Below are 25,988 nucleotides of genomic sequence, written 5' to 3' on the forward strand. Positions count from 1 at the left end.
GTACCAGTCAACAGTTTGGACACACCTACACATTCAATGGTTTTTCTTTATTTAACTATTTTCTACACTGTAGAATAATGGTGAAGACCTCAAAACTATGAAATAACACTTATGGAATCATGTATTTACCAAAAAGAAGTATTAAACAAATTCTTCAAAGTAGCCTCCCTTTGCCTTGATGACAGCTTTGCGCACTCTTGGAATTTTCTCAACCAGCTTCATGAGAAATGTTTTTCCAAGTCTTGAAGGAGTTCCCACATATGCTGCGCACTTGTTGACTGCTTTTCCTTCACTCTGCGGTCCAACTCGTCCCAAACCATCCCAATTGGGTTGAGGTCAGGTGATTGTGGAGGCCATGTCTTCTGATGCAGCACTCAATCACTCTCCTTCTTGGTCGGCAATAGCCTTTACACAGCCGGGAGATGTGTTGGGTCATTTTCCTGTTGAAAAACAAATTAAAAGTCCCACTAAGCACAAACCAGATGGGAATGCATATCGCTGTGGTAGCCATGCTGGTTAAGTGTGCCTTGAATTCTAAACAATTCACAGACAGTGTCACCAGCAAAGCATCCTCACACCATCACACCTCCTTCTCCATGCTTCACGGTGGGAACCACACATGCAGAGATTAAAAATCTCAAATTTGGACTCATCAGACCAAAGGACAGATTTCCATCAGTCTAATGTCCAATGCTCGTGTTTCTTGGCCCAAGCAAGTCTCTTCTTATTATTGTTGTCCTTTAGTAGTGGTTTCTTTGCAGCAATTTGACTATGAAGGCCTGATTTACGCAGTCTCCTCTGAACAGTTGATGTTGAGATGTGTCTGTTACTTGAACTCCGTGAAGCATTTATTTGGGCTGCAATCCGAGGTGCAATTAACTATAATGAACTTATCCTCTTCAGCAGAAGTAACTCTGGGTCTTCCTTTCCTGTGGTGGTGCTCATGAGAGACAGTTTCATCATAGAGCCAGTTTTGGCGACTGCACTTGAAGAAACGCATTGACAGACCTTCATGTCTTAAAGTAATCATGGACTGTCGTTTCTCTTTGCTTATTTGAGCTGTAATTGCTATATGTACTTGGTCTTTTACCAAATAGGGCTATCTTCTGTATACCACCCCTACCTTGTCACAACACAACTGATTGGCTCAAATGCAATTAAGAAGGAAAGAAATTACACAAATTAACTTTAACATGGCACACCTGTTAATTTAAATGCATTCCAGGTGACGACCTCATGAAGCTGGTTGAGAGAATGCCAAGAGTGTGCAAAGCTGTCATCAAGGCAAAGGGTGGCGACTATGAAGAATCTCAAATATAAAATATATTTTGATTTGTTTAACACTTTTTTGGTTACTACATGATTCCATATGTGTTATTTCATAGTTTTGATGTCTTCACTATTATACTACAATGTAGAAAATAGGAAAAATAAGGAAAACCCTTGAATGAGTAGGTGTGTCCAAACTTAAATAAATAAATGCATAAATGCACATATAAATACATAAATAAATGCACACATAAATAGATAAATAAATAAATGGATGAGTGAATAATTGCACACATAAATAGATCAAATATTATTTAAATAATGAATCACACTTTCTTTCATTTTATTCTTCATTTATTTCTGTAGTTATTCCTCCGATATGATAATGAAGGGGTGTCAAGCAAACATATGTGGGTGGCAGTGGTGTAAAGTACTTAAGTAAAAATACTTTACAGTACTACTTTAGTCATTTTTGGGGGTATCTGTACTTGAATTTACTATTTATATTTTGACAACTTTTACTTTTACTTCAATACATTCCTAAAGAATATTATGTACTTTTCAACACCATACATTTTGCCTGACACCCAAAAGTACTAGTTACAATTTGAATGCTTAACAGTACAGGAAAAAGGTCAAATTCACACACGTATCAAGAGAACGTCCCTGGTCAGCCCTACTGATCCACCTCTACGCAGACAACACCATTCTGTATACCTCAGGCACTTCTTTGGACACTGTATTAACTAATCTACAGATGAGCTTCAATGCCATACAACTCTCCTTCCGTGGCCTCCAACTGCTCTTCAATGCAAGTAAAACTAAATGAATGCTCTTCAACCGATCGCTGCCCGCACCTGCCCGCCTGTCTAGCATCACAACTCTGGACGGTTCTGACTTAGAATATGTGGACAACTACAAATACCTAGGTGTCTGGTTAGACTGTAAACTCTCCTTCCAGACTCGCATTAAGCAATCCAAAATTAAATCTAGAATCGGCTTCCTAATCGCAACAAAGCATCCTTCACTCATGCTGCCAAACATACCCTCGTAAAACTGATCATCCTACCAATCCTCAACTTCGGCGATGTCATTTACAAAATAGCCTCAAACACTCTACTCAACAAATTGGATGCAGTCTATCACAGTGCCATCCATTTTGTCACCAAAAGCCCCATATACTACCCACCACTGCGACCTGTATGCTCTCGTTGGCTGGCCCTCGCGTCATACTCGTCGCCAAACCCACTGGCTCCAGGTCATCTACAAGTCTCTGCTAGGTAAAGCCCCGCCTTATCTCAGCTCACTGGTCACCATAGCAGCATCCACCCGTAGCACGCGCTCCAGTAGGTATATCTCACTGGTCACCCCCAGAGCCAATTCTTCCTTTGGCCACCTCTCCTTCCAGTTCTCTGCTGCCAATGACTGGAACGAACTGCAAAAATCTCTGAAGCTGGAGACTCTTACCTCCCTCACTAGCTTTAAGCACCAGCTGTCAGAGCAGCTCACAGATCACGGCACCTGTACACAGCTCATCTGTTAATAGCCCATCCAATCTACCTCATCCCCATACTGTATTTATTTATTTATCTTGCTCCTTTGCACCCCAGTATCTCTACTTGCAAATTCATCTTCTGCACACCCTACCACTCCAGTGTTTAATAGCTATATTGTAATTACTTAGCCACCATGGCCTATTTATTGCCTTACCTCTCTTATCCTACCTCATTTGTACATGCTGTATATAGATTCTTCTACTGTATTCTTGATTGTATGTTTGTTTATTCCATGTGTAACTCTGTTGTTGTTGTATGTGTCGAACTGCTTTGCTTTATCTTGGCCAGGTCGTAGTTGCAATTGAGAACTTGTTCTGAACTAGCCTACTTGGTTAAATATAGGTGTAATAAATAAATAAAATAAATGTTAGAATTTCCTGCCCATGTTGCTGAACAATTCAACCCTTTTGTTAGTGTTCTTCAGGAAGTGTATAGGGGATGTCGTTCCTACTGTGACTATTAAAACCTACCCATACCAAACTGAAAGCGCGAACCACCGCATTTAACCACGGCAAGGTGACTGGGAATATGGTTGAATACAAACAGTGTAATTATTCCCTCCATAAGGCAATCAAACAGGCAAAATGTCAGTACAGAGACAAAGAGGAATTCAACGGCTCAGACACGAGACGTATGTGGCAGGGTCTACAGACAATCACAGACTACAAAGGGAAAACCAGTCGGTGTCCGCGACGTGGCGTCTTGCTCCGGGACAAGCTTAAACACATTTTCCTGCTTTGAGGATAACACAGTGCCACTGACACGGCCAGCTACCAAGGACCGTGGGCTCTCCTTCTCCGTGGCCGACGTGAGTAAGACATTTATGCGTGTTAACCCTCACAAGTCTGCCGGCCCAGACGGCATCCCTAGCCGCGTCCTCAGAGCATGCGCAGACCAGCTGGCTGGAGTGTTTATAGACATATTCAATCTCTCCTTATCCCAGTCTGCTGTCCCCACTTGCTTCAAGATGTCCACCATTGTTCCTTTACCCAAGACAGCAAAGGTAACTGAAGTAAATGATTATCGCTCCGTAGCACTCATTTTTGTCATCATCATAAAGTGCTTTAAGAGGCTAGTTAAGGATAATTTCACCTCCACCTTACATGACACCCTAGACCCTCTTCAATTTGCATACCGCCCCAATATATCCACAGATGATGCAATCGCCATTGCACTGCACACTGCCTTATCCAAACTGAACAAGAGGAATACCTATGTAAGAATGCTATTCATTGACTATAGCTCAGCATTCAATGCCATTATACTCTCCAAGCTCATCATTAAGCTCGGGGCCCTGGGTCTAAACCCCGCCCTGTGCAACTGGGTCCTGGACTTCCTGACGGGCTGCCCCCAGGCAGTGAAGGTAGCAAACAACACCTCCACTCTTTCCACTGGGATTCTCTGCCTCTAACCCTATTACAGGGGCTGAGTCACTGGCTTACTGGGGCCCTCTAATGCCGTCCCTGGAAGGGGTGCGTCACCTGAGTGGGTTGATTCACTGATGTGGTCATCCTGTCTGGGTTGGCGCCCCCCCCTTGGGTTGTGCCATGGCGGAGATCTTTGTGAGCTATACTCGGCCCTGTCTCAGGATGGTAAGTTGGTGGTTGAAGATATCCCTCTAGTGGTGTGGGGGCTGTGCTTTGGCAAAGTGGGTGGGGTTATATCCTTCCTGTTTGGCCCTGTCCGGGGGTGTCCTCGGATGGGTCCACAGTGTCTCCTGACCCCTCCTGTCTCAGCCTCCAGTATTTATGCTGCAGTAGTTTATGTGTCAGGGGGCTAGGGTCAGTTTGTTATATCTGGAGTACTTCTCCTGTCCTATTCAGTGTCCTATGTGAATCTAAGTGTGCGTTCTCTAATTCTCTCCTTCTCTCTCTCAGAGGACCTGAGCCCTAGGACCATGCCCCAGGATTACCTGACATGATGACTCCTTGCTGTCCCCAGTCCACCTGGCCGTGCTGCTGCTCCAGTTTCAACTGTTCTGCCTTCTTATTATTCGAACATGCTGATCATTTATGAACATTTGAACATCTTAGCCATGTTCTGTTTTAATCTCCACCCGGCACAGCCAGAAGAGGACTGGCCACCCCACATATGCTCTCTCTAATTCTCTCTTTTTTTTTTCTCTCTCTCTCTCGGAGGACCTGAGCCCTAGGACCATGCCACCGGACTACCTGACATGATGACTCCTTGCTGTCCCCAGTCCATCTGACTGTGCTGCTGCTCCAGTTTCAACTGTTCTGCCTTATTATTATACGACCATGCTGGTCATTTATGAACATTTGAACATCTTGGCCATGTTCTGTTATAATCTCCACCCGGCACAGCCAGAAGAGGACTGGCCACCCCACATAGCCTGGTTCCTCTCTTAGGTTTCTTCCTAGGTTTTGGCCTTTCTAGGGAGTTTTTCCTAGCCACCGTACTTCTACACCTGCATTGCTTGCTGTTTGGGGTTTTAGGCTGGGTTTCTGTACAGCACTTTGAGATATCAGCTGATGTACGAAGGGCTATATAAATAAATTTGATTTGATTTGATTTGATTTGACTATGCTGATCCTCAACACAGGAGCCCCACAAGGGTGCATACTCAGCCCCCTCCTATACTCCCTGTTCACCCATGTCTGCGTGGCCATGCACCAACTCAATCATCAAGTTTGCAGATGATACAACAGTAGTAGGCCGGATTACCAGCCTGTTCACCCCGCTATCATTCAGAAGGCGAGGTCAGTACAGGTGCATCAAATCTGGGACAGAGAGAAGCTGTTTGTCAGTCTATCGCAAGGCCAAAATACTGTTTAATAGCCATCACTAGCCGGTTACCACCTGGTTACTCAACCATGCACCTTATAGGCTGCTGCCCTATGTACATAGACATGGAATCACTGGTCACATGAATAATGTTTACATACTGTTTTACTCATTTCATATGTATATACTGTACTGTATTTTAGTCAATGCCACTTAGACATTGCTTATCCTAATATTTATATATTTCCTAATTCCATTATTTTACTTTTAGATTTGTGTGTATTGTTGTGAATTGTTAGATATTACTGCATTGTTGGAGCTAGGAAAACAAGCATTTCGCTACACCCGCAATAACATCTGCTAAATATGCTTATGTGACCAATAAAATGTAATTTGATAGGTTGAAATTCATATTCAATATTCAGTTCATAAGCATTGACTAATGCCTCTAGGGCCGGTCAATGATTAGTCAATGATTGATTTAGCCGACCTGGAAGACCAGGTGTGTTGAATTTAGCCAGTCGCTGATCAATTAGCTGAGTTGGTCAGGGCTGCGTTCAGCACATAAAAACTTAATAGAACATTCTGTTGAATGGAAATGTAGCTGTACTGAACGACCAGTTGAAAAACAGGGAGGGGTTGGGTTGTGGGTTAAACATGCACCGTTGCCCTTTAAAATACCTCACTCATTGCTTCAAGCCACACCCACCCAACGGAGCAAACGTATCTCAAAGTCTGTTCAAGAACGTTTTGGGAAAACGTGGCATTCAGTACAAACCGTTCCGCAACGAAGCAAACTAAAATCCTGCAGTACCTATGGCACTCCAAGAACAGGGTTGCCTACCCCTGCCTGCTCTAGGGTCCTGTGGTGAAATGACTGCTGTGCAAGGTATTTGGCAACAGCTTTCTTCCAAGGCCCATATTCACAAAGCGTCTGAGTGGGGATGGTTATCTAGGATAACCTCCTCATTGACAATGTAATTGTACTCAGTGTGAAGGCAAAACTGATCCTAAAATTAGTACTCCTACTCTGAGATTCATTGTGAATATGGCCCCTGGCCTATCAGCATACTGGCCTGTCAGCAATGCCACCACCTGAAATACAACAAAAACATGAATAAGAATGATCTTAGCCAGTAACACATGTAAATGTGCACAAGCCCCCTAATCAGCCAAATGATATGAAAACAACAGACTATTTGCAGTAAAATTAGGAGGTGCATTTTTCTTGACTACTTTAGGTCACACATACATGCATAAATAAACAGGCAGGGGAACAAAGTAGTTTGACAAAAATAGTCATTGTCAGTAACTGACTAGTCTTTAGAATATAGCTACCAATTATGTAGCTAGCTCATTTTCTTGAAATCTAGCTGGAGTCCACCTTGCTTGTTTGCTTGCTAGCTACGGTGAACTCTGTTGGTAGGAGTAAGCTACCGTTAGCTAGCTTCCACCAGAAGTTTCAAGATAGATGGCTGGTTAATGGATTTTTTTTTTAAATCAACTTTAGCAATCAGATGAATAGCTACCAAATATATTTGTTGACCTATGTGTCCCTTGCAGTAGCTGTGTGTGGGTAAAATCACTGGGGAAGCCAAGCCAGGGGGAAAAAGTGTGTTGTGATAATTGAGTTGTTTGCTCCATGACCTGTTAGTTCATATGCCTTGCCACCTTAATATGCACTACATGAGCAAAAGTATGTGGACCTGCTCGTGGAACATCTCATTCCAAAATTATGGGCATTAATATGGAGTTGGCCACCCCTTTGCTGCTATAACAGCTTCCACTCTTCTGGGAAGGCTTCCCACTAGATGTTGGAACATTGCTACGGGGACATGCTTCCATTCAGCCGCAAGAGTGTTAGAGAGGTTGGGCGAGTTAAGCCTGGCTTGCAGTCGGCGTTCCAATTCATCCCAAAGGTGTTAGATGGGGTTTGTCGGACTGCCAGATGCCAGATGGTGAAGCGTGTTTCCACTGCTCCAGAGTCCAATGGCAGCGAGCTTTAGACCACTCCAGACAAAGCTTAGCATTGCGCATGGGGATCTTAGGCTTGTGTGCGCCTGCTCAGCCATGGAAACCCATTTCATGAAGCTCCATATGAACAGTTCACGTGCTGATGTTGCTTTCAGAGGCAGTTTGGAACTCTGTAATGAGTGTTGCAACCGAGGACAAACTATTTTATGCGCTACTCGCTTCAGCAATCGTCAGTCCTGTTCTGTGACCTTGTGTGGCCTACCACTTCGCAGCTGAGCCATTGTTGCTCCTAAACATTTCTACTTCTCAATAACCAGGGCAGCAAATTGATGAACTGACTTATTGGAAAGTCACAGAGCTTTTCAGTAAGGCCATTCCACTGCCAATGTTTGTCTTTGGAGATTGCATGGCTTTGTGCTCGATTTTATACACCCGTCAGCAATGGGTATGGCTGAAATAGCCGAATTCACTCATTTTGAAGGGGTGTTCACATACGTGTGTGTGTATGTATATATATATATATTAGGCCGAGGCAATAAGAAGACACCGTGGCAGAATAAATTCAACCACACCTTTTGTTTCATCCCAAAATCGGAGAGCAACATCTGTCTGGTGAAGTCCACAAAGCATATTGCATGTAACAAACAGTAACGTGACCTACAGCACGATCAGTCAAGTTAATGTTATAGTTATTGCAAGGAAAACGGGAGCTGCCTCCACTATTCCAGTACCATTTCAACTTCAACATTTCTACATCATCAAATCACCTATGCTTCGTCTAATACAGCGACAACTAAAAGATTCCAAAAACAATTTAATCCAATCAACGTAAGCTAGATATCATGTGGCTGTCCATGTTACTGACTTCTGTGTATGTGTGCATAAGTAGAAAAAACATGTTGACTCACCCGACTTTGTCATTTGCCATCCTCCTCTTTCATGTTGCCTAAATGTATTTTTTTTCTCTTTTTTTTTTTAACCTTTTATTTAACTAAGCAAGTCCAGTTAGGAACAAATTCTTATTTACAATGACGGCCTACACCGGCCAAACCCGGACGACGCTGGGTCAATTGTGCGCTGCCCTATGGGACTCCCAATCACGGCCGGTTGTGATACAGCCTAAATGGTCCATGACTCTGTCATACAGTACACACTTTTAGTTTTTGTTGTCTTAGGCTACCTGGTTAACATTAGCCTACTACATCTAGCTACATATTGAATTTCCAGCCTCTCAGGCTGATTGGCTGAGATAAATTGATGATAAAATTATTGGGGAGGGGGGGCTGTCGTCTTGTTAGACTTCAGTGCAGCTTTTGACATTATCGATCATAGTCTGCTGCTGGAAAAACGTATGTGTTATAGAAGTGGGTGTAAAGCCATAATGTGGATAAAGAGTTACTTGTCTAACAGAACACAGAGGGTGTTCTTTAATGGAAGCGTCTCCAACATAATCCAGGTAGAGGCAGGAATTCCCCAGGGTAGCTGTTAGGCCCCTTTCTTTTTTCAATCTTTACTAATGACATGCCACTGGCTTTGAGTAAGGCAAGTGTTCCTATGTATGAGGATGGCTCAACACTATACACGTCAGCTACTACAGTGACTGAAAGGACTATAACACTTAAAGAGTTGCATTTAGTTTCGGGATGGGTAGCAAGGAATAAGTTAGTCCTAAATATTTCCAAAACTAAAAGCATTGTATTTGGGAAAATCATTCACTAAACCCTAAACCTCAACTACATCTCATAATGAATAATGTGTAAAATGAGCAAGTTGAGGTGACTAAACTGGCTGGAGTAACCCTGGAATGTAAAACTGTCATGGTCAAAACATACAACAGTAGCTAAGATGGGGAGAAGTCTGTCCATAATAAAGTGCTGCTCTGCCTTCTTAACACTAACAACAACATTAATGACATGCATCAATCTCCCATGGCTCAAAGTGGAAGAGAGATTGACTTCCTAATTTCTTATTTTTGTAAGAGGTGCTGAAGATACAGAGCTGTCTGTTTTTAAAATACTAGCACACAGCTCGGACACACATGCATACCCCACAAGACATGCCACCAGAGGTCTCTTCACAGTCCCCAAGTCCAGAACAGACTTTGGGAGGCGCACAGTACTACGTAGAGCCATGACTACATGAAACTCTTTTCCACATCAGGTAACTGATGCAAGCAGTAGAATCAGATTTAAAAAGCAGGTAAAAATACACCTTATGGAACAGAGGGACTGTGTGAAGTAACACAAACAGACACATGCATACACACACACACGATAACATACTCACTATACACACACATATACATGGACTTTGCATTGTAGATATCTGGTAGTGGACTATGGGCCTGAGGGCACACATTTAGTGTGTTGTGAATTATGTAATGAATGTATTGTAATGTTTTCAAAATTGTTTAACTGCCTTCATTTTGCCGGACCCCAGGAAGAGTAGCTACTGCCTTGGCATCAGCTAATAGGGATCCATAATAAATACCAAAAATACCTTGTCACAACACAACTTATTGCCTCAAACTCATTAAGAAGGAAATAAATTACACAAATTAACTTTTAACAAGGCACACCTGTTAATTGAAATGCCTTCCAGGTGACTACCTCATGAAGCTGGTTGAGAGAATGCCAAGAGTGTGCAAAGCTGTCATCAAGGCAGCAAAGGGTGGCTACTTTGAAGAATCTCAAATCTAATGTATATTTTGATTTGTTTAACACTTTTTGGGGTGGGGTATTACATGATTCCATATGTGTTATTTCATAGTTTTGATGTCTTCACTATTATTCTGCAATGTTGAAAATAGTACAAATAAAGAAAAACCCTGGAATCAGTAGGTGTGTCCAAACTTTTGACTGGTACTGTATATTACCCCTAAGGAGACTGAAAAGATTTGGCATGGGTCCCCAGATCCTCAAAAGGTTCTACAGCTGCACCATCGAGAGCATCCTGACTGGTTGCATCACTGCCTGGTATGGCAACTGCTCGGTCTCTGACTGCAAGGCACTACTGAGGGTAGACTGTACGGCCCAGTACATCACTGGGGCCAAGCTTCCTGCCATCCAGGACCTCCATACCAGTCGGTGTCAGAGGAAGGCCCTAAAAATGGTCTAAGACTCCAGCCACCCTAGTCATAGAATGTTCTCTCTGCTACCGCAAGGCAAGCGGTACCGGAGCGCCAAGTCTAGGTCCAAGAGGCTTCAAAACAGCTTCTACTCCCAAAGCCATAAGACTCCTGAACATCTAGTCAAATAGCTACCCAGACTATTCACATTGCCCCCGCTCCCCTCTCCACACCACTGCCACTCTATGTTGTCATCTATGCATAGTCACTTCAATTATCTCTACCTACATGTACATACTACCTCAACTAACCGGTGCCCCCGCACATTGACTCTGTACCGGCACCCCCCTGTATATATATTTCTTTTTTAAATACTACTCCTCTTTAATTACTTGTTACATTTTATCTCGTATTCCTATCTGTATTTTTTTAAACTGCACTGTCGGTTAGGGGCTCATAAGTAAGCATTTCACTGTAAGGTCTACTACACTTGTTGTATTCGGTGCATGTGACTAATACGATTTGATATTATACTGTATATTATATAGCTCTGGAGGCCTCTAGTGGCCTTCAGGCCATTTTAGCATGAAAAGTGCCATTGAGGGCTTCCACCATTTTAATGTAGTCAACTGGGTGGAATGTCCGACTTTATTGGCTGATCCCTCCTGATAACCCTGTTGGAGTCATGTCCAACCGGGACATCAGGAGGGATCAGCCAATCGTGAAGAAGAAAATTAACTACTTCAAAATGGAGATCACTGTCAGACCTATATTGGCACATATATTTTTTACTTTTATATATTTTTTTACTTCTATTTTCAAAGCAAAACACCACAAACTCATGTCGGGGAAAGAAAAAAGGCGAAACTGACCACCCTCCTTCCTTGCTCCTGCACTGCCTCTTCCACCAATCCAAATGTTTCTTATGGACAGAAAAGAGCAGAGGCTCTGAGCTGTCCGATCAGGTCCATTGTCTACTTACTCGAAGTCCTTTATCTAGCTTTATGCTCCTATCAACACACTTCCTGTTTTTGTTTGGATCTTTTAGCGCCTCTCATCCCAGTGAAGCGTCTATCTATCCTATTTTCAGCAGTAACTCACAATTCGTGTCTAAGTAAGAACTGTCAGTGTGTGCGCGCCGCCTCTCATTACACGGTTTACCTCTACGGCCTCTAATAGGCTCGCAAGAGCATGACCGAATCATGCAAACATGGAACTTGGATATTTGGTTGTCTTTTGCCTCTACTGTTGATTGCTGTAACCTATATGAACGATGAAGTTAAAGTGGAAACAAAAAATACTGTACTGCTTTTTAAAATTATGTCGCTGTCACTTTTTATACACCACAATCCCTGAAGCGTCCTATTTCCTTTAGGACCCAGTGGAGCTCTGTGAGCTAATCCCTGTGATGTAGTACACATGCTGTCCCTGGCCGTTGTTTTAGGTCAGTGCTATTCGGAATCCTTGGGACGTCCCTACCTTAAACCCTAAATCTTAACCATTTTGCATTTCAACTTCAAAGGGGGTAGTGACGTCCCAAGGATTCCGGATATCAATGACCGTTTATGTTGCGGTACTCGAGTGTATGGCGGGGGCCCATAATCAGTTTTGCAGACACTAATCTCCATTGTATGAAAGTGCATTGTCTGAAAAACAACATCTGGCTGCTGAATGTGCACCATCCATGTCCAGGTAAAATGTTACCTGTTACCTATAGCCTTTCTTAATCAGGCTCTGAATGTCGAGGTTTGATACAGGTTCCTGCTGCTAGCTAGCTAGTCTTGTTCACCAGCTGACTTGGTAACATTTCTTGGTGTTCTGACCGTACTGCATGCTTTAAAAGAAATTACGCATCAGTTGTTCTCGCACCTGATAATTATGCTCGCCAATTCAACACGGGGCTTTCTCTGGTCGGATGTCGAAACCAGAACCTTGCTGAATATCTGGGGGGAGCGGGACATCCAGACGGCGTTGGGCGGAAACTTCCGAAACAGTCATGTCTACCGCGACGTCGCAAGAAGGTTGGGAATTATGGGGTTCGAAAGAACCCCAGAGCAGTGTAGGGTACGAATCAAAAGCCTGAAAAGGCAGTTTATCCTGGCCAAGGAGGGCAACCTGAGGAACAACGGACAATACCACAAAATCTGCAAATTCTACGATGCCATGGAGACGATACTAAGCTGCCGTCCCCAGATTGACCCCCAGGAGTTGTTAGACAGTGGGGCGGTGGGGGATGAGACCGAGGAGGAAGTGGACACAGACCCTCCACAGGACCCATACTTGGAGAGCACAGGGGAAAGCTCCTACCCAGAAACCCAAGTGAAGCTCGAATACCCTCCCATCCCTGTGACAGTGGGAAATAGTAAGTACCATTAGTATGGCATGTCGTTACATTGTTATTATATGGATTATTTTGCAAATACAGGCCTTTTTGTGTTGCAGGGTTTGATTTTTAAGATACAATTTATTATTTCACATCCATTAAGTAGAGTAAAATTACCGTAACTTATTTTTCAGCTTTCAGTGTTTCATTTTATTTCCTAAAGCATTTAATGTCTGGATTCCACAGTTTTTGCATGTTTTTTTGCCCAGTCTCACACTGACTTGACATTCTGCTATGTATTACCCTTACAGAAGTCTTGATAATTAGAAAATATTTAATGCACCTGATTAAAAAAGAGTAAAATGGAAACTATATAAACTCAGCAAAAAAAGAAACGTCCTCTCACTGTCAACTGTGTTTATTTTCAACAACTGAGACATGAACTGAACAAGTTCCACAGATGTGACTAACAGATATGGAATAATGTGGCCCTGAACAAAGGCAGGGTCAAAATAAATCAAAAGTAACAGTCAGTATCTGGTGTGGCCACCAGCTGCATTAAGTACTGCAGTGCATCTCCTCCTCATGGACTGCACCAGATTTCCCAGTTCTTGCTGTGAGATGTTACCCCACTCTTCCACCAAGGCACCTGCAAGTTCCTGGACATTTCTGGGAGGAATGACCCTGGCCTTCACCCACCGATCCAACAGATCCCAGATGTGCTCAATGGGATTGAGATCCGGGCTCTTCGCTGGCCATGGCAGAACACTGACATTCCTGTCTTGCAGGAAATCACGCACAGAACGAGCAGTATGGCTGGTGGCATTGTCATGCTGGAGGGTCATGTCAGGATGAGCCTGCAGGAAGGGTACCAAATGAGGGAGGAGGATGTCTTCCCTGTAACGCACAGCGTTGAGATTGCCTGCAATGACAACAAGCTCAGGCCGATGATGCTGTGACACACAGCCCCAGACCATGATGGACCCTCCACCTCCAAACCGATCCCGCTCCAGAGTACAGGCCTCGGTGTAACGCTCGTTCTTTGGACGATAAACGTGAATCTGACCATCTCCCCATGTGAGACAAAACCGCGACTTGTCAGTGAAGAGCACTTTTTTGCCAGTCTTGTCTGGTCCAGCGATGGTGGGTTTGTGTCCATAGGCAACGTTGTTGCTGTTGATGTCTGGTGAGGACCTGCCTTACAACAGGCCTACAAGCCCGCAGGTGTGATGTTCGGATATACCGATCCTGTGCAGGTGTTGTTACACGTGGTCTGCCACTGCGAGGACAAGCAAATTACATAATATATATATATTTTTTAAGTTTGTGTACTTGGTTATTATGGATATGAATAGAGACAGTGGAGCTCATTGAGGGAGATTCAGAGTTTGATGCCAGGAAATGAGAGAAAATAAAGGTAAATATGTTTTGAGATATTGTACGTCATTATCAAATTGGCTATAATTTCAAATAATTATTTAGGATACATTGTATGCTTGATGTTCGACTTCATGCAAGAATCCCTGCTCTTTATGACCAAATACTGTAAAAATGCATTTCCCACCACATGTAATTACCACCACATAATGAACTGTGATGATAAGGACAATGTGGTGGTAATGGCAAAATGTATCAGTCATCTCTCCAAAGTTCTCTGCCACCTTCATGAGTTGAATCCATCTTCCACTGTCTTCCATGTTGTAATAGATGCACCAACCACACAGTACAGATTCAAGAATAATGTATTCTACCTGAGCACAATTCCATTTCAACTGGGCTTTCAGAAGGTCACATGGGATTTTTTGGAGTCTGGACATGGGAAAGGTCCTGCGGATGAAATCGGTGCAGCTATGAAGAGAAGTTGATTCCATGGTGGCAAGAGGAAATGACCTTCAGAATGGAAGGGTTCTACGAGGAACTTTCCAAAGAGCAGTCAAATGTGAAGCTCTTTTACGTCACAGAGCAAGAGATTGAGAATATTGATCCTCTGCTTCCAGATCGTATTGAGACGATCCGTGGAACAATGAAAATACACCAGGTAATATGTTTCATGTAAAACTATAGATTTGTAATTACAAAATGTAGATCAAATTGTAGATTTTCAAATCACTATCTTTTCATTCTAAATCATTTGTGTTTACTGAAGGTGTTAACAGAACGTGTTAGAGATTTCCTGTATATTCATCAATTTAAGAAATGTTCTATGTTGTTTACAGATCATCACTGCCATTACAGGACAAATCACATGGAGAGCTCTCAGTTGTTGGTGCTCAACTCCACATCTGGGATTGTTTTGGGCCACAGACCGTGATAATTCAACAGTCAGACAAAGCACAATCTTCACTTCAACCTGTACAGCACCACAACTATTTTGTAGTGCAAAACTGCCCATTGCAGACATACATGAGAGACTGATTGGAAAGTTGTGTGTTGTGAAATATGAATACCCTTACCCTGGTATTATACAAGATGTTGATGCAGAGAGCAGTGCTCTAGTCAAGACGATGAGTCGTGTGAGAGCAAACAGATTATTTTGGCCAACGAGAGAGGAAATTGTATGGTACCAACCAGAGAATGTGCTTGGGCTTGTCCCTGAGCCTCATCCAGTGACTAAACGGCATATGATGCCTGATGGCGCAGTCTGGGAGGAAATGTGCTCTCTCGTTAAGCAATAGAGTCTTGAGTGAGCACATACCTGTCTCATGAGCCTGAATCAATAGACTGCAGCCAGTGAACAACAATTTGTTTAATGTCAACTAGTGTTTACAACCTTGTAGATGTATTTCTGCCTAATGCATTGAATCCAACAATTGTTCTAAAATACGCTTTAAGTTCTTGAGGCATGTAACCTTTTGTTTTTTGAGCTTTTGAATTGTGTTCTATATCTTCAATAAAATGAAACATGTACAACTGTGACGTTCAAAATATTTAATGGTATTTTTAATAAGTTTTATATGAAATGTAATTTCCACCACACTGTCATTGCCATCACGGTAAATGTGTATTAAATGTGTATTACAATTGATATTGATTATGATTCCCATATGTGAACCTTTTTATATGCTTGTTCTTAAGATAATTACTAAAATGTCAAATAATAAGATTTTGATGTGGTAAATGCATGTTTCTGAGTTTCATCGAGGCATATATGGACAATTTTATGACGTGGTGGTATTGACATTTCCCCTCATGTATTTGGGGAAACCTATAAAAAATCTTTCTACTCTTAAATAGTATGGTCTCAGCTGCTATTTGATCTTGTTTCCAGATAGAGTGAAGAAAATATTCAGATTTAAAAAACAGTTTCAAGAGGTTTCATTTTCAAAAACATCCAAAAAGTGCCCGTATTTGCGAAATCAACCATAGCTAGTATACCAATACTACCACAGTGGCAGCTCTCAAACCTCCATCCACTCCTCCTCAACAGGCACTACAGTCAGACAGATCAGCAGCCAGTCAGCTGGTGGGCCATCCTCCAAGCGGCCCAAGAAGCAGCACGCCGACCTGGCCCTGGACAGTGTGACGAAGCGCCTCCTGGAGCAAAGTGCCGAGGCTGAGCAGAGCTTCTACCAGATGGAGGAGCAGCGTCTGCAGGCCGAGGACCACCGGCGAGAAGCCAAACATGCCCGCGAGCTCCACATGCTCCAGGTGTTGGGACAGATTTTTTCCAGCATCGCCACCAGGAACCCTGTCGCCACAGCTACCCCAAACACTGCAACTGCTCTGAATACCATGGAGTCCACCATGCAGCCAGGTGTGCCCATGTCCACCTCTGGCCAAATGAGGTTTGGTCGGTCGAGTCACCGCCGAGTCCGCTCGCCCCAGTCCCAGGCTGAGTGGCCCAGCTACCACAGTCATCCCCAGTCCAACGCAGGTTTAGGTATTTGCTTCTCTTACTCAGTTGGCCTGTGTTTAACCAATGGCCAGCTCTGGTGAGACTGCTTGTCAACAGGTCAAACAGAACTGAATAAGGGTGAAACAAACCCACAAAGACATCTAGGTTGAACTAAATGCACACACAAGCAGTTAGCGCAGGGAAGCGACAAGTTTTAAGTAAACTCTGAATACTTCTCTCTCCTTTTTCAGTCCTCGAGCGCTCCTTCTCCCTTGGTACAGCAGCACGCCGAGGAATGGATGATATCCTTCCACTGGTGAAGAATATAGTCCCTCAGCTGACGTCTAAAAAGCACAAAGGCCAAGATGGGCGGATTGGGATTATTGGGGGATGTCAGGAGTAAGTTATCCAAGTGACCCAGCCCCACCTTTAACTTGGATTTCTAAATGAAGGTTTTCTGGAGTATACCCATATTGTGTGAGGTACCAAAGATATTCTAAAATGTTCTTCTTTGTATCCTTCTTTCGTTCCATCCTTCTTTCTGATTGTTTTTCTTGTCATGGTAAGGTATACAGGAGCTCCATACTTTGCTGCTATCTCTGCATTGAAAGTGGTAAGCACAAAGTAGCTTTCTTGGTCCTGTGTCATTTTTTACTCTGGTGGAGACATTGATATGACGACAACCTCTGCTGTATCACTTCCCAGGGGGCCGACGTGTCACACGTATTCTGCGCTAAAGCTGCAGCGACGGTGATCAAATCCTACAGTCCGGAGCTCATAGTTCATCCTGTGCTGTAAGTTCTGTCTAGGAATGGAAGCCTATTTGTAAGCAGTGTGCATATAATGGATGTCTTTGTTGATGGTGACTGTGTTAATATTATCTATAGGGACAGCCCCAATGCAGTGGAGGAGATAGAGAAATGGCTCCCCAGACTTCACTGCCTGGTGGTGGGCCCGGGGCTGGGCAGAGACGAAATGCTGCTGAAAACCGCCAAGGCACATGGGACACTGAACACACACACACACACACAAACAGTCAATTTTAGTGACAGTTGACATATTACCAATGTTTTCATGACTCTTTTTTTCTCTTCAGGAAGTAATTGAGAAGTCCAAAGCAAGAGATATCCCTATAGTTATTGATGCAGTAAGTACTGTACACAAAACATATTTTCACTTTGTTAATAGATTTAGATTTCTTCACAAATATGTGCAGTGATTGTATGTTCCACCAATAGGACGGGCTGTGGCTGGTTGCTCAGCAACCATCAGTCATCCAAGGGTACAAGAAGGGCATCCTCACTCCCAACTACATGGAATTCACCCAGTTGTATGAGGCTATGGTGAGTCTGCCAGTTCAGCTCTGTGTGTGTTGTGTGTTTATCATTATCCTACTGTCTGTCTGTCTTTTTCAGCACCATGAGCCTCTGGATAGCAGTGACCATCAGAGGAGTGCCATGGAGCTCAGTGTTGCCATGGGCAACCTGACTGTGGTGCTCAAGGGGGAGGACGACCTTATCACTGACGGCAAAAAGGGTTAGTGTCTGTCACGCACAGCTACACTTAGACTAAATGCGACATTCACACAATTTCCTGTAAAGCTCTGACTGTCCTGTGTCTCTGTGACGTCCAGTGATCTTGTGCAGACAGGAGGGCAGCGGGTGTAGGTGTGGGGGACAAGGTGACCTCCTATCTGGCTCTCTGGGAGTGCTGGCACACTGGGCATACACCTCCTCAGCAGACATGACCAAAAGGTACCATATTCATTTCCATTATGTGCTTAAACACTGACATGGCCAAAATGTATATAGTTATATGAGAACATTAGAAGGGGCTGCCATTGTTACTTAGTTGGCCTAATTGTATAGTTTATTTGTCATTGCCGTAACTGTAATATGTTCTCCAATCTCTGCCTCAGTGTGAACCCGTCAGTGGTGGCAGCGTTCGGGGCCTGTTCTCTGACCAGACAGTGTAACAGACAGGCCTTTCACAAACATTGGCGAGCCACCACCACCACAGACATGATCCAGGAGATCAGCTCCGCCTTCAAAAAACTATTTGAGAGCTGAGAACGGTCTACAGGGTTCCAAGATACTCACATACGTACTGTACATACACTTACATACATGCATACATACTGTACATAGACATAACGACACACTCTTCCATGGGAATCCTGAGAATCCATTCTCTATCTTTACTGTCATCCAGAATAGAATCTTAGTGACAGTATGGCACCGGTGTGGTCTCCTGTTTTTGTCATAAACATCTTTTACATTGTAAATATTAAAATGTTGTTTGAAAGTTAACTTCTTTGTTCTGTCTTCTACCCCTTTGTTCTGTCTTCTACCTCCCTCACAGTGTTGCACAGAGTTAGATTATCCAATGTATCAATGATAACTGTCAGCTCAAACAGTGCAAAATGCCTGCGATGGAGAGAAACTTTGTTTACATTTTAAATAATTGCCATTCTGTCATACTGCCACCTGAGGGCGCATACATTGTATTTACAATATGGCGGGTTATCGCCTTCATAACATCAGAGCAAAACTATGGAACTGTATCAAGTTAAGATGTAACATCAACATGTCAGGCATCAACCATTTTCACAAGATCTGCATAATTGTAAACTAAATGCATTAAAACAATAGACTCAAACAGATTCAAACGTCGTTGCCGAAAAAGTATCTTCACAAAAAAACAAATCGACACATGTCGAGTTTGTTTCACAGGATGCGCATGCGCAAAACACCGGTTTATTTGTTCAACTCAAGTTTACCGTTCTTCACGCTCTAATCAATGCACGGTTAGAATATTCTCCAGTTGGATTGAATACATTGTATGAGCTTCAGTAAGCGGAAAAATATAACGTTTCTGGTGAGTAAAAATGGGTAGTTTGCATTGCTTCATTGGCGTGTTCAGACCGTAATCAGTGTGAAGGCTGTAACGACGTTACTGCTACTAGCTAGTAATGGTAGCTAGTTCGCTAACACAGTAGGCTCTAAGAGCCTGAAGCTTCCTCCTGTTAAACGTTAGATAGTGGAACTAGGTTTCATGGATACAGGAAGGGAAAAGGTCAGCTTAAAAGTAAAAGAGATTGCAAATATGTTTTATTTATTCGTCCAACGTGTACTGTAGGATTGAGTTTCGGATGTTCTATGTGCCATAATGTTGTAGAAGGATGTTCTGTGTAACATTTGATTTTTTTGTGGACAGCTTTGTGTGGACATTGACTGACGAGAATGTTAAATCCGGCTAACGGCGACCCGGTCCACGTCGTTTCAAAATATGTGGAAGAATATTTGGATTTGGTCGAATCACTGCCTTTCGACCTACAGAGGAGTGTGTCGCTTATGAAGGAAATTGATGCGACATATCAAGGTAAATCGTTCACGTTTCATCCATTGACCAACTTTGCTAGCTACCTGCTAGGTAACGTTAATCAATATAGCCAGTTTACATAACTGCTACTAGTCTGTTAACCTAGCAAGCTGAAGTTACGCTGCTAGTTTCTAGCAGTAGCTGGGTACTGGCGTCCAGATGCACAGGCTAGCTAGCTTGTATCATTCGATTAAGTTACAATTTGAATTAAATGTGTCTACTATTCTATGTCAAATTAAAACAATATTCGTTTCAAGTTATGTAAATGTATTTAGCTTACTAGAGTAATACACGTTTGTTGAGCTCTATAATAAAACTGCCACTCCATCCACTTTACGCTATCTATGGGCCATGTTTGTTATATCTCTTGCATCCTATGGCCCGCCTGCCTGCCTCAGATGGCCTGCAAGAGCTGGATGACGTTTATGAGCGCTACAGTCGGGAGTCCGACCCTCTCCAGCGGCATAGACTTCAGCTGGCCATCCAGAGAGCTCTTATCCGCAGCCAGGAGCTGGGAGATGAGAAGATCCAGATTGCTGGGCAGATGGTGCGTGAACGTGGCTGGCTGCCTGTATTATTGTTTATGGACAAAAGTGTCTCCCCTTTGCTTAAACCACTTTTTCAATTTTCGCCTAAAATGACATGCCTAAATCTACCTGCCTGTAGCTCAGGCCCTGAAGCAAGGATATGTGTATTATTTATACCATTTGAAAGGAAACACTTTGAAGTTTGTGGAAATGTGAAAGGAATGTAGGAGAATATAACATTTTTTTTTTCTGTACCATTTTTGAAATGCAATAGAAATGGCATAATTAATTATTCTATCCCAGGTGCAATTCAGACACTATATAGCAGCACTTTATGTGCAAAGTCTGAGTGATGCAGTGAAATCTTGCATATCTATTCAAAATGTTGTATCAAGACTGCCCAAATGTACCTTATTGGTTTATTCATACATTTTCAAATTCATAATTGTGCACTCTTCTCAAACAATAGCATTGTATTATTTCACTCTAATAGCTACTGTAAATTGGACAGTGCAGTTAGATTAACAAGAATTTAAACGTTCTGCCCATATCAGATATGTATAAGTCCTGGGAATCTTTTTTTTTGTTTCTTACAACCTCATGCTCATCACATCAGCCTACGTTAGCTCAACTGTCCTGTGGACAGGACAAACTTCTTCAGGATTAGTGATTTTCCAACTTGAAAAGCAATAATATTGATGGATGAGGCCTCAACCAAAGCCCATATTGGTCACTCTCCTTGACCAACTTGCAATACCAGTCAAAGGTTTGGACACCTACTCATTCAAGGGGTTTTCTTTATTTTTACTATTTTCTACATTGTAGAATAATAGTGAAGACATCAAAGCTATGAAATAACACATCTGGAATCATGTAGTAACCAACAAAGTGTTAAACAAATCTAAATATATTTGAGATTCTTCAAAGTAGCCACCCTTTGCCTTGATGACAGCTTTGCACATGCTTGGCATTCTCTCAACCAAAATGCTTTTCCAACAGTCTTGAAGGAATTCCCCCACAAGCTGTGCACTTGTTGGCTGCTTTCCTTAACTCTGCGGTCCAATTCATCCCAAACCATCTCAATTGGGTTGAGGTCAGGTGATTGTAGAGGCCAGGTCATCTGATGCAGCAGTCCATCACTCTCCTTGGTCAAATAACCCTTACACAGCCTGGAGGTGTGTTTTGGTCATTGTCCTGTTGAAAAACAGTCCCACTTAGGGCTAAGTGATATGGCAAAAATATTAGAATATGGTATTTGTAAAAAAAAAAATGGTATGGTATGGTATTTTTTGTTTTGAATAATCAAAGTTCTATGTTTGCTTTGTGAATAGTGAGTGATCCTAGGGTGGCAACACGTACATTCTAAGGGATTTCAATGAGTCTTTCTCCATTCTGATTGTTTTATACTGTTCAATTCAACTTCAACCAAAACACATTTCAGCACTTATCAGTTCTGCATTCCCTGCACTCAGTTGCAGTGGTGGAAAAAGTACCCAATTATCATACTTGAGTAAAAGTAAAGATACATTAATAGAAAATTACTCAAGTAAAAGTGAGTCACCCAGTAAAATACAACTTGAGTAAATGTCTAAAAGTATTTGGTTTTAGATATACTTTAGTACCAAAAGTAAATGTAATTGATCAAATGTACTTAGCTATCAAAGTAAAAGTATAAATCGTTTCAAATTCCTTAACCAGGTGGCACCATTTTCTTGTTTTTATTTACAGATAGCCAGGGGCACACTCCAACACTCAGACATCATTTACAAACAAAGCATTTGTGTTTGAGTCTGCCAGATCAGAGGCATTAGATGACATGGGATATTCTCTTGACAATTGTGTGAATTGGACCATTTTCCTGTCCTGCTAAGCATTCAAAATGTAACGAGTACTTTTAGGTGTCAGAGAAAATGTATGGAGTAAAAATAATGTACATATACCCCCAAAAAATTAAAAACACTTTCAAGCACTACTTAAGTACTTTACACCACTGCTCAATTGAGAATTCCCACACTGCCACATAGGGCTGCATGATATGGGCAAATAATCTAGGATTTATTTATTTTTAACCAAATGTTGCAATTGTGATTTGACTTGCGAATTAGAGCAAAACTGTTGGAATATTGGAAATAGAATGACTATTCTAATTCTATAGTTATAATATAATAGTGGGCATTTTGAATACAGTGTTTGAGATGGCAACTAATTAAAATGCCAGGAAGGCGCTATTGTGACAGGGAGGAACTAAAGTTTTGATAAGTGTTTCCTAGGGGACACTGAGCTTTGGCTACGTTGCATGTTTTCTCTTAGCTACTTCATGAAGCTAACATTCTTGCTTTGCATATTCCTCATTGATGTAGAAGATGCTGTTGCACAAACAACATGCTGATTTAGGTCTACACCATCACCTGTATTAGCTAGCTACGTTTGCTCTTGCTCAGTAGCTATTAGCATTAGCGGCTAATAATTAGCGTCCCACAAGATTTAGGGCAACTTGCTAAGAAATTGACAAACTAGCTGTTTACAGATGTAAGAAACACAAACGTATAGTGTCATTATAGAACGCTAGTTGATTATTTATATTTATAAGCAAAGTGAAAACCGCATTCTTGACTGAACGCAAGTGTCTCGTGGTTGAGGAAAGTCAAATGCGCTCCTTCGGTGACAGGGGGCGTGGCTGTGTGTGGAGCGGAGAGAGAGAATTCAAGTAGCGAAGTAAACTATCAAAATTATCATTACACATTGTTGTAGGATGTCCCTTGGGGATATCCGTACCTAATATATGACATGCGAGGGTTAGGTTAATAAACAGGCTGGAGCTAGAATCTCGTCGCGCGTCCTTATTTTTAGCTCATACTACACACATGGCGTATCACATTTAACAAACCAAACATTCAAATACTGGTTTAGAAGGTAAAGTAAAAACCCAAACTGGTCACTGCATCAATACCGGTATATCATAAAATGCGGTATATGTGCAAACCAGATGGGATGGCTTATTGCTGCAGAATGCTATGGAAGCCATGCTGGTTAAGTGTGTCACCAGCAAAACACCATCACACCACCTCCTCCATGCTTCACTGGGAACCACACATGCGGAGATCATCCGTTCACCTACTCTGCATCTCAAACACACGGGTTGGAAACAAGAAATCTCAAATTGGCCCAAGCAAGTCTCTTATTGGCGTCATTTTAGTCGTTTATTTGCAGCAATTGACCGTCTCCTCTGAATAGTTGATGTTGGGATGTGTCTCTTGAACTCTAAAGGATTTATTTGGGCTGTAATTTCTGAGGCTGGTAACTCAAGTGAACTTATCCTCTGCAGCAGAGGTAATTCTGGGTCTTCCTTTCCTTTTTTCAAATCAAATTTTATTTGTCACATACACATGGTTAGCAGATGTTAATGCGAATGTAGCGAAATGCTTGTGCTTCTAGTTCCTTTGGCGATCCTCATGAGAGCCAGTTTCATCATAGCACTTGATGGTTTTTGCGACTGCACTTGAAGAAACTTGAAAAGTTCTTGACATTTTCCGCATTGACTAACCTTCATGTCTTAAAGTAATGATGGACTGTCGTTTCTCTTTGCTTATTTGAGCTGTTCTTGCAATAATATGGACTTGGTCTTTAGCCATATTTGGAAATCTTCTGTGTAACAACCCTATCTTGTTGCAACAACTGATTGGATCAAATTAACTAACAAGGCACACCTGTTAATTGAAATTCATTCCAGTTAACTACCTCATTAACCTTGTTGAGAGGTTGCCAATATTGTCCAAAGCAAAGGGTGGCTACTTTGAAGAATCTCAAATATATTTTGATGTAAAAAAAAATTGGTTACTACATGATTCCATATGTGTTATTTCATAGTTTGTCTTATTCTACAATGTAAAAAAAACTTTTAAAAAACTGGAATGAGTGGGTTATCCAGACTTTGGACTGGTACTGCATGTCACCTCACTGATCAAAACCCACAGTGTTTAAAATATATATACACACACATACTCACTCTGCTGTACTGTTCCAGGTGGAGTTGGTGGAGAACTGTAGCAGACAGGTGGACTGGCATTCTGAGCTCCTCCACGCCTCCAAGGAGAACCCTGATACCCATGTACCCACATCAACTGCCATGACAACGACCGCAACCTCCATAGCGCCATCGGCAGAAACAACAACTCCGGGCAAAGCTGGTCACCATGACAAGAGGCGTGACGAGGTGACACCGTGCTCAGTCGGTGGGGGGGACAAGTCTGGCGGGAAACGGTCACGGCGGCAGAAAAGCGGAGAGAATTGGGAGAGCTATGGAAGCATGGGTCATGTTGATGAGGTGGCCATGGGGGTGCCCAGAGAGAAGAGGGCCAAAACGTTGTCATCCAAGAAGAAGAAGAGGTCAAAGGGCAAGTCAGAGAGGGAGGTGTCACCCCTAGACCTGCCCATCGACCCAGACGAGCCCACTTACTGCCTGTGTGAACAGGTATCCTACGGCGAGATGATTGGCTGTGATAACGACGAGTGTCTCATCGAGTGGTTCCACTTCTCCTGTGTGGCGCTACATCACAAGCCCAAGGGGAAGTGGTTCTGCCCCAAATGCAGGGGCGAGAATGAGAAGACAATGGACAAGGCCCTAGAGAGGGCGAAGAAGGAAAGGGCCTACAACCGGTAGCTTCTCTACCTAGCCCAGCGGACATTGTCATGTTAGGTTAGTTTTTTTGTACTCCCAATGCTGTTTGAAAATGATTTGGAAAGAGGGACTTATTTTAGTAAATGCTGCACTGGAAGATGGACATCCTGGTTCACGACAGATACAGTATAATGTAATAGATTATTTTATCAAATAGCCACACCAATGATTGTTGACGTTGCTGTATCATGCATGCAACCTTAATGCTCTTCCGAACAAATAAAAAATTCATCCAAGATTGTGCAATACATCTATGAACTTCCTGTTGAATTGTCTGTGTGTATCTGAGATGTGACTGCCCTTTGCTTGAAGTGCCATTACTGATAGGACTGCCCTAGCAAAATGCATTGTAGACACTTTTTTCCATACTGCCAGTCAAAAATAGCTAAGCAACAACTCGTGTCATTTGGTGTTGTGTACACAATCACTCCATGCGGTTCTGCAATTGTGATTGGTTTTAGATGTGGAGTTCTCATTAAGGTTTGCTTCAATAGTGTTGAATGAGGTTAACAGATGCATGAACTTTGAAGCTAGTTTCACAGATCACTGATATCACATTATTTGCCACAAAGCTAAATATAGAATGGATTAATGAATACTGTAGGGAGCACATGGTTTACTGTCAGTATCCAA

General features: G+C 42.5%; 2 protein-coding genes across 7 annotated transcripts; both read left to right on the plus strand.

The window, feature by feature from the left end:
- The first annotated feature begins 6,278 nt into the window (after positions 1 to 6,278).
- LOC109869872 (ATP-dependent (S)-NAD(P)H-hydrate dehydratase-like) lies at positions 6,279 to 19,431 on the plus strand. Of its 5 annotated transcripts, none has more exons than XM_020460181.2 (11): positions 6,279 to 6,459; positions 16,362 to 16,814; positions 17,021 to 17,168; positions 17,337 to 17,382; positions 17,475 to 17,563; positions 17,657 to 17,765; positions 17,866 to 17,916; positions 18,008 to 18,112; positions 18,185 to 18,305; positions 18,403 to 18,523; positions 18,688 to 19,431. In XM_020460181.2, exons 1-11 carry the CDS (start codon positions 6,387 to 6,389, stop codon positions 18,836 to 18,838), a joined length of 1,467 nt encoding a protein of 488 aa, XP_020315770.1. In that variant the 5' UTR covers positions 6,279 to 6,386; the 3' UTR covers positions 18,839 to 19,431. The 5 variants fall into 5 exon arrangements, with proteins under 5 accessions (XP_020315770.1, XP_020315757.1, XP_020315762.1 ...); XM_020460168.2 differs by lacking the exon at positions 6,279 to 6,459 and adding an exon at positions 11,452 to 12,973 and having other exon boundaries at positions 18,416 to 18,523; positions 18,688 to 18,804; XM_020460173.2 differs by lacking the exon at positions 6,279 to 6,459 and adding an exon at positions 11,477 to 12,303.
- Positions 19,432 to 19,497: 66 nt separating this feature from the next.
- On the plus strand, positions 19,498 to 25,613 carry LOC109869901 (inhibitor of growth protein 1). Of its 2 annotated transcripts, none has more exons than XM_020460205.2 (4): positions 19,498 to 19,646; positions 19,986 to 20,150; positions 20,549 to 20,697; positions 24,702 to 25,613. In XM_020460205.2, exons 2-4 carry the CDS (start codon positions 20,012 to 20,014, stop codon positions 25,335 to 25,337), a joined length of 924 nt encoding a protein of 307 aa, XP_020315794.1. In that variant the 5' UTR covers positions 19,498 to 19,646; positions 19,986 to 20,011; the 3' UTR covers positions 25,338 to 25,613. The 2 variants fall into 2 exon arrangements, with proteins under 2 accessions (XP_020315794.1, XP_020315803.1); XM_020460214.2 differs by lacking the exon at positions 19,498 to 19,646 and adding an exon at positions 19,691 to 19,844.
- The last annotated feature ends 375 nt before the right edge of the window (positions 25,614 to 25,988 follow it).

The sequence above is a fragment of the Oncorhynchus kisutch genome, linkage group LG2 (assembly GCF_002021735.2).
Source record: "Oncorhynchus kisutch isolate 150728-3 linkage group LG2, Okis_V2, whole genome shotgun sequence".
NCBI classification, from domain to species: Eukaryota; Metazoa; Chordata; class Actinopteri; order Salmoniformes; family Salmonidae; genus Oncorhynchus; species Oncorhynchus kisutch.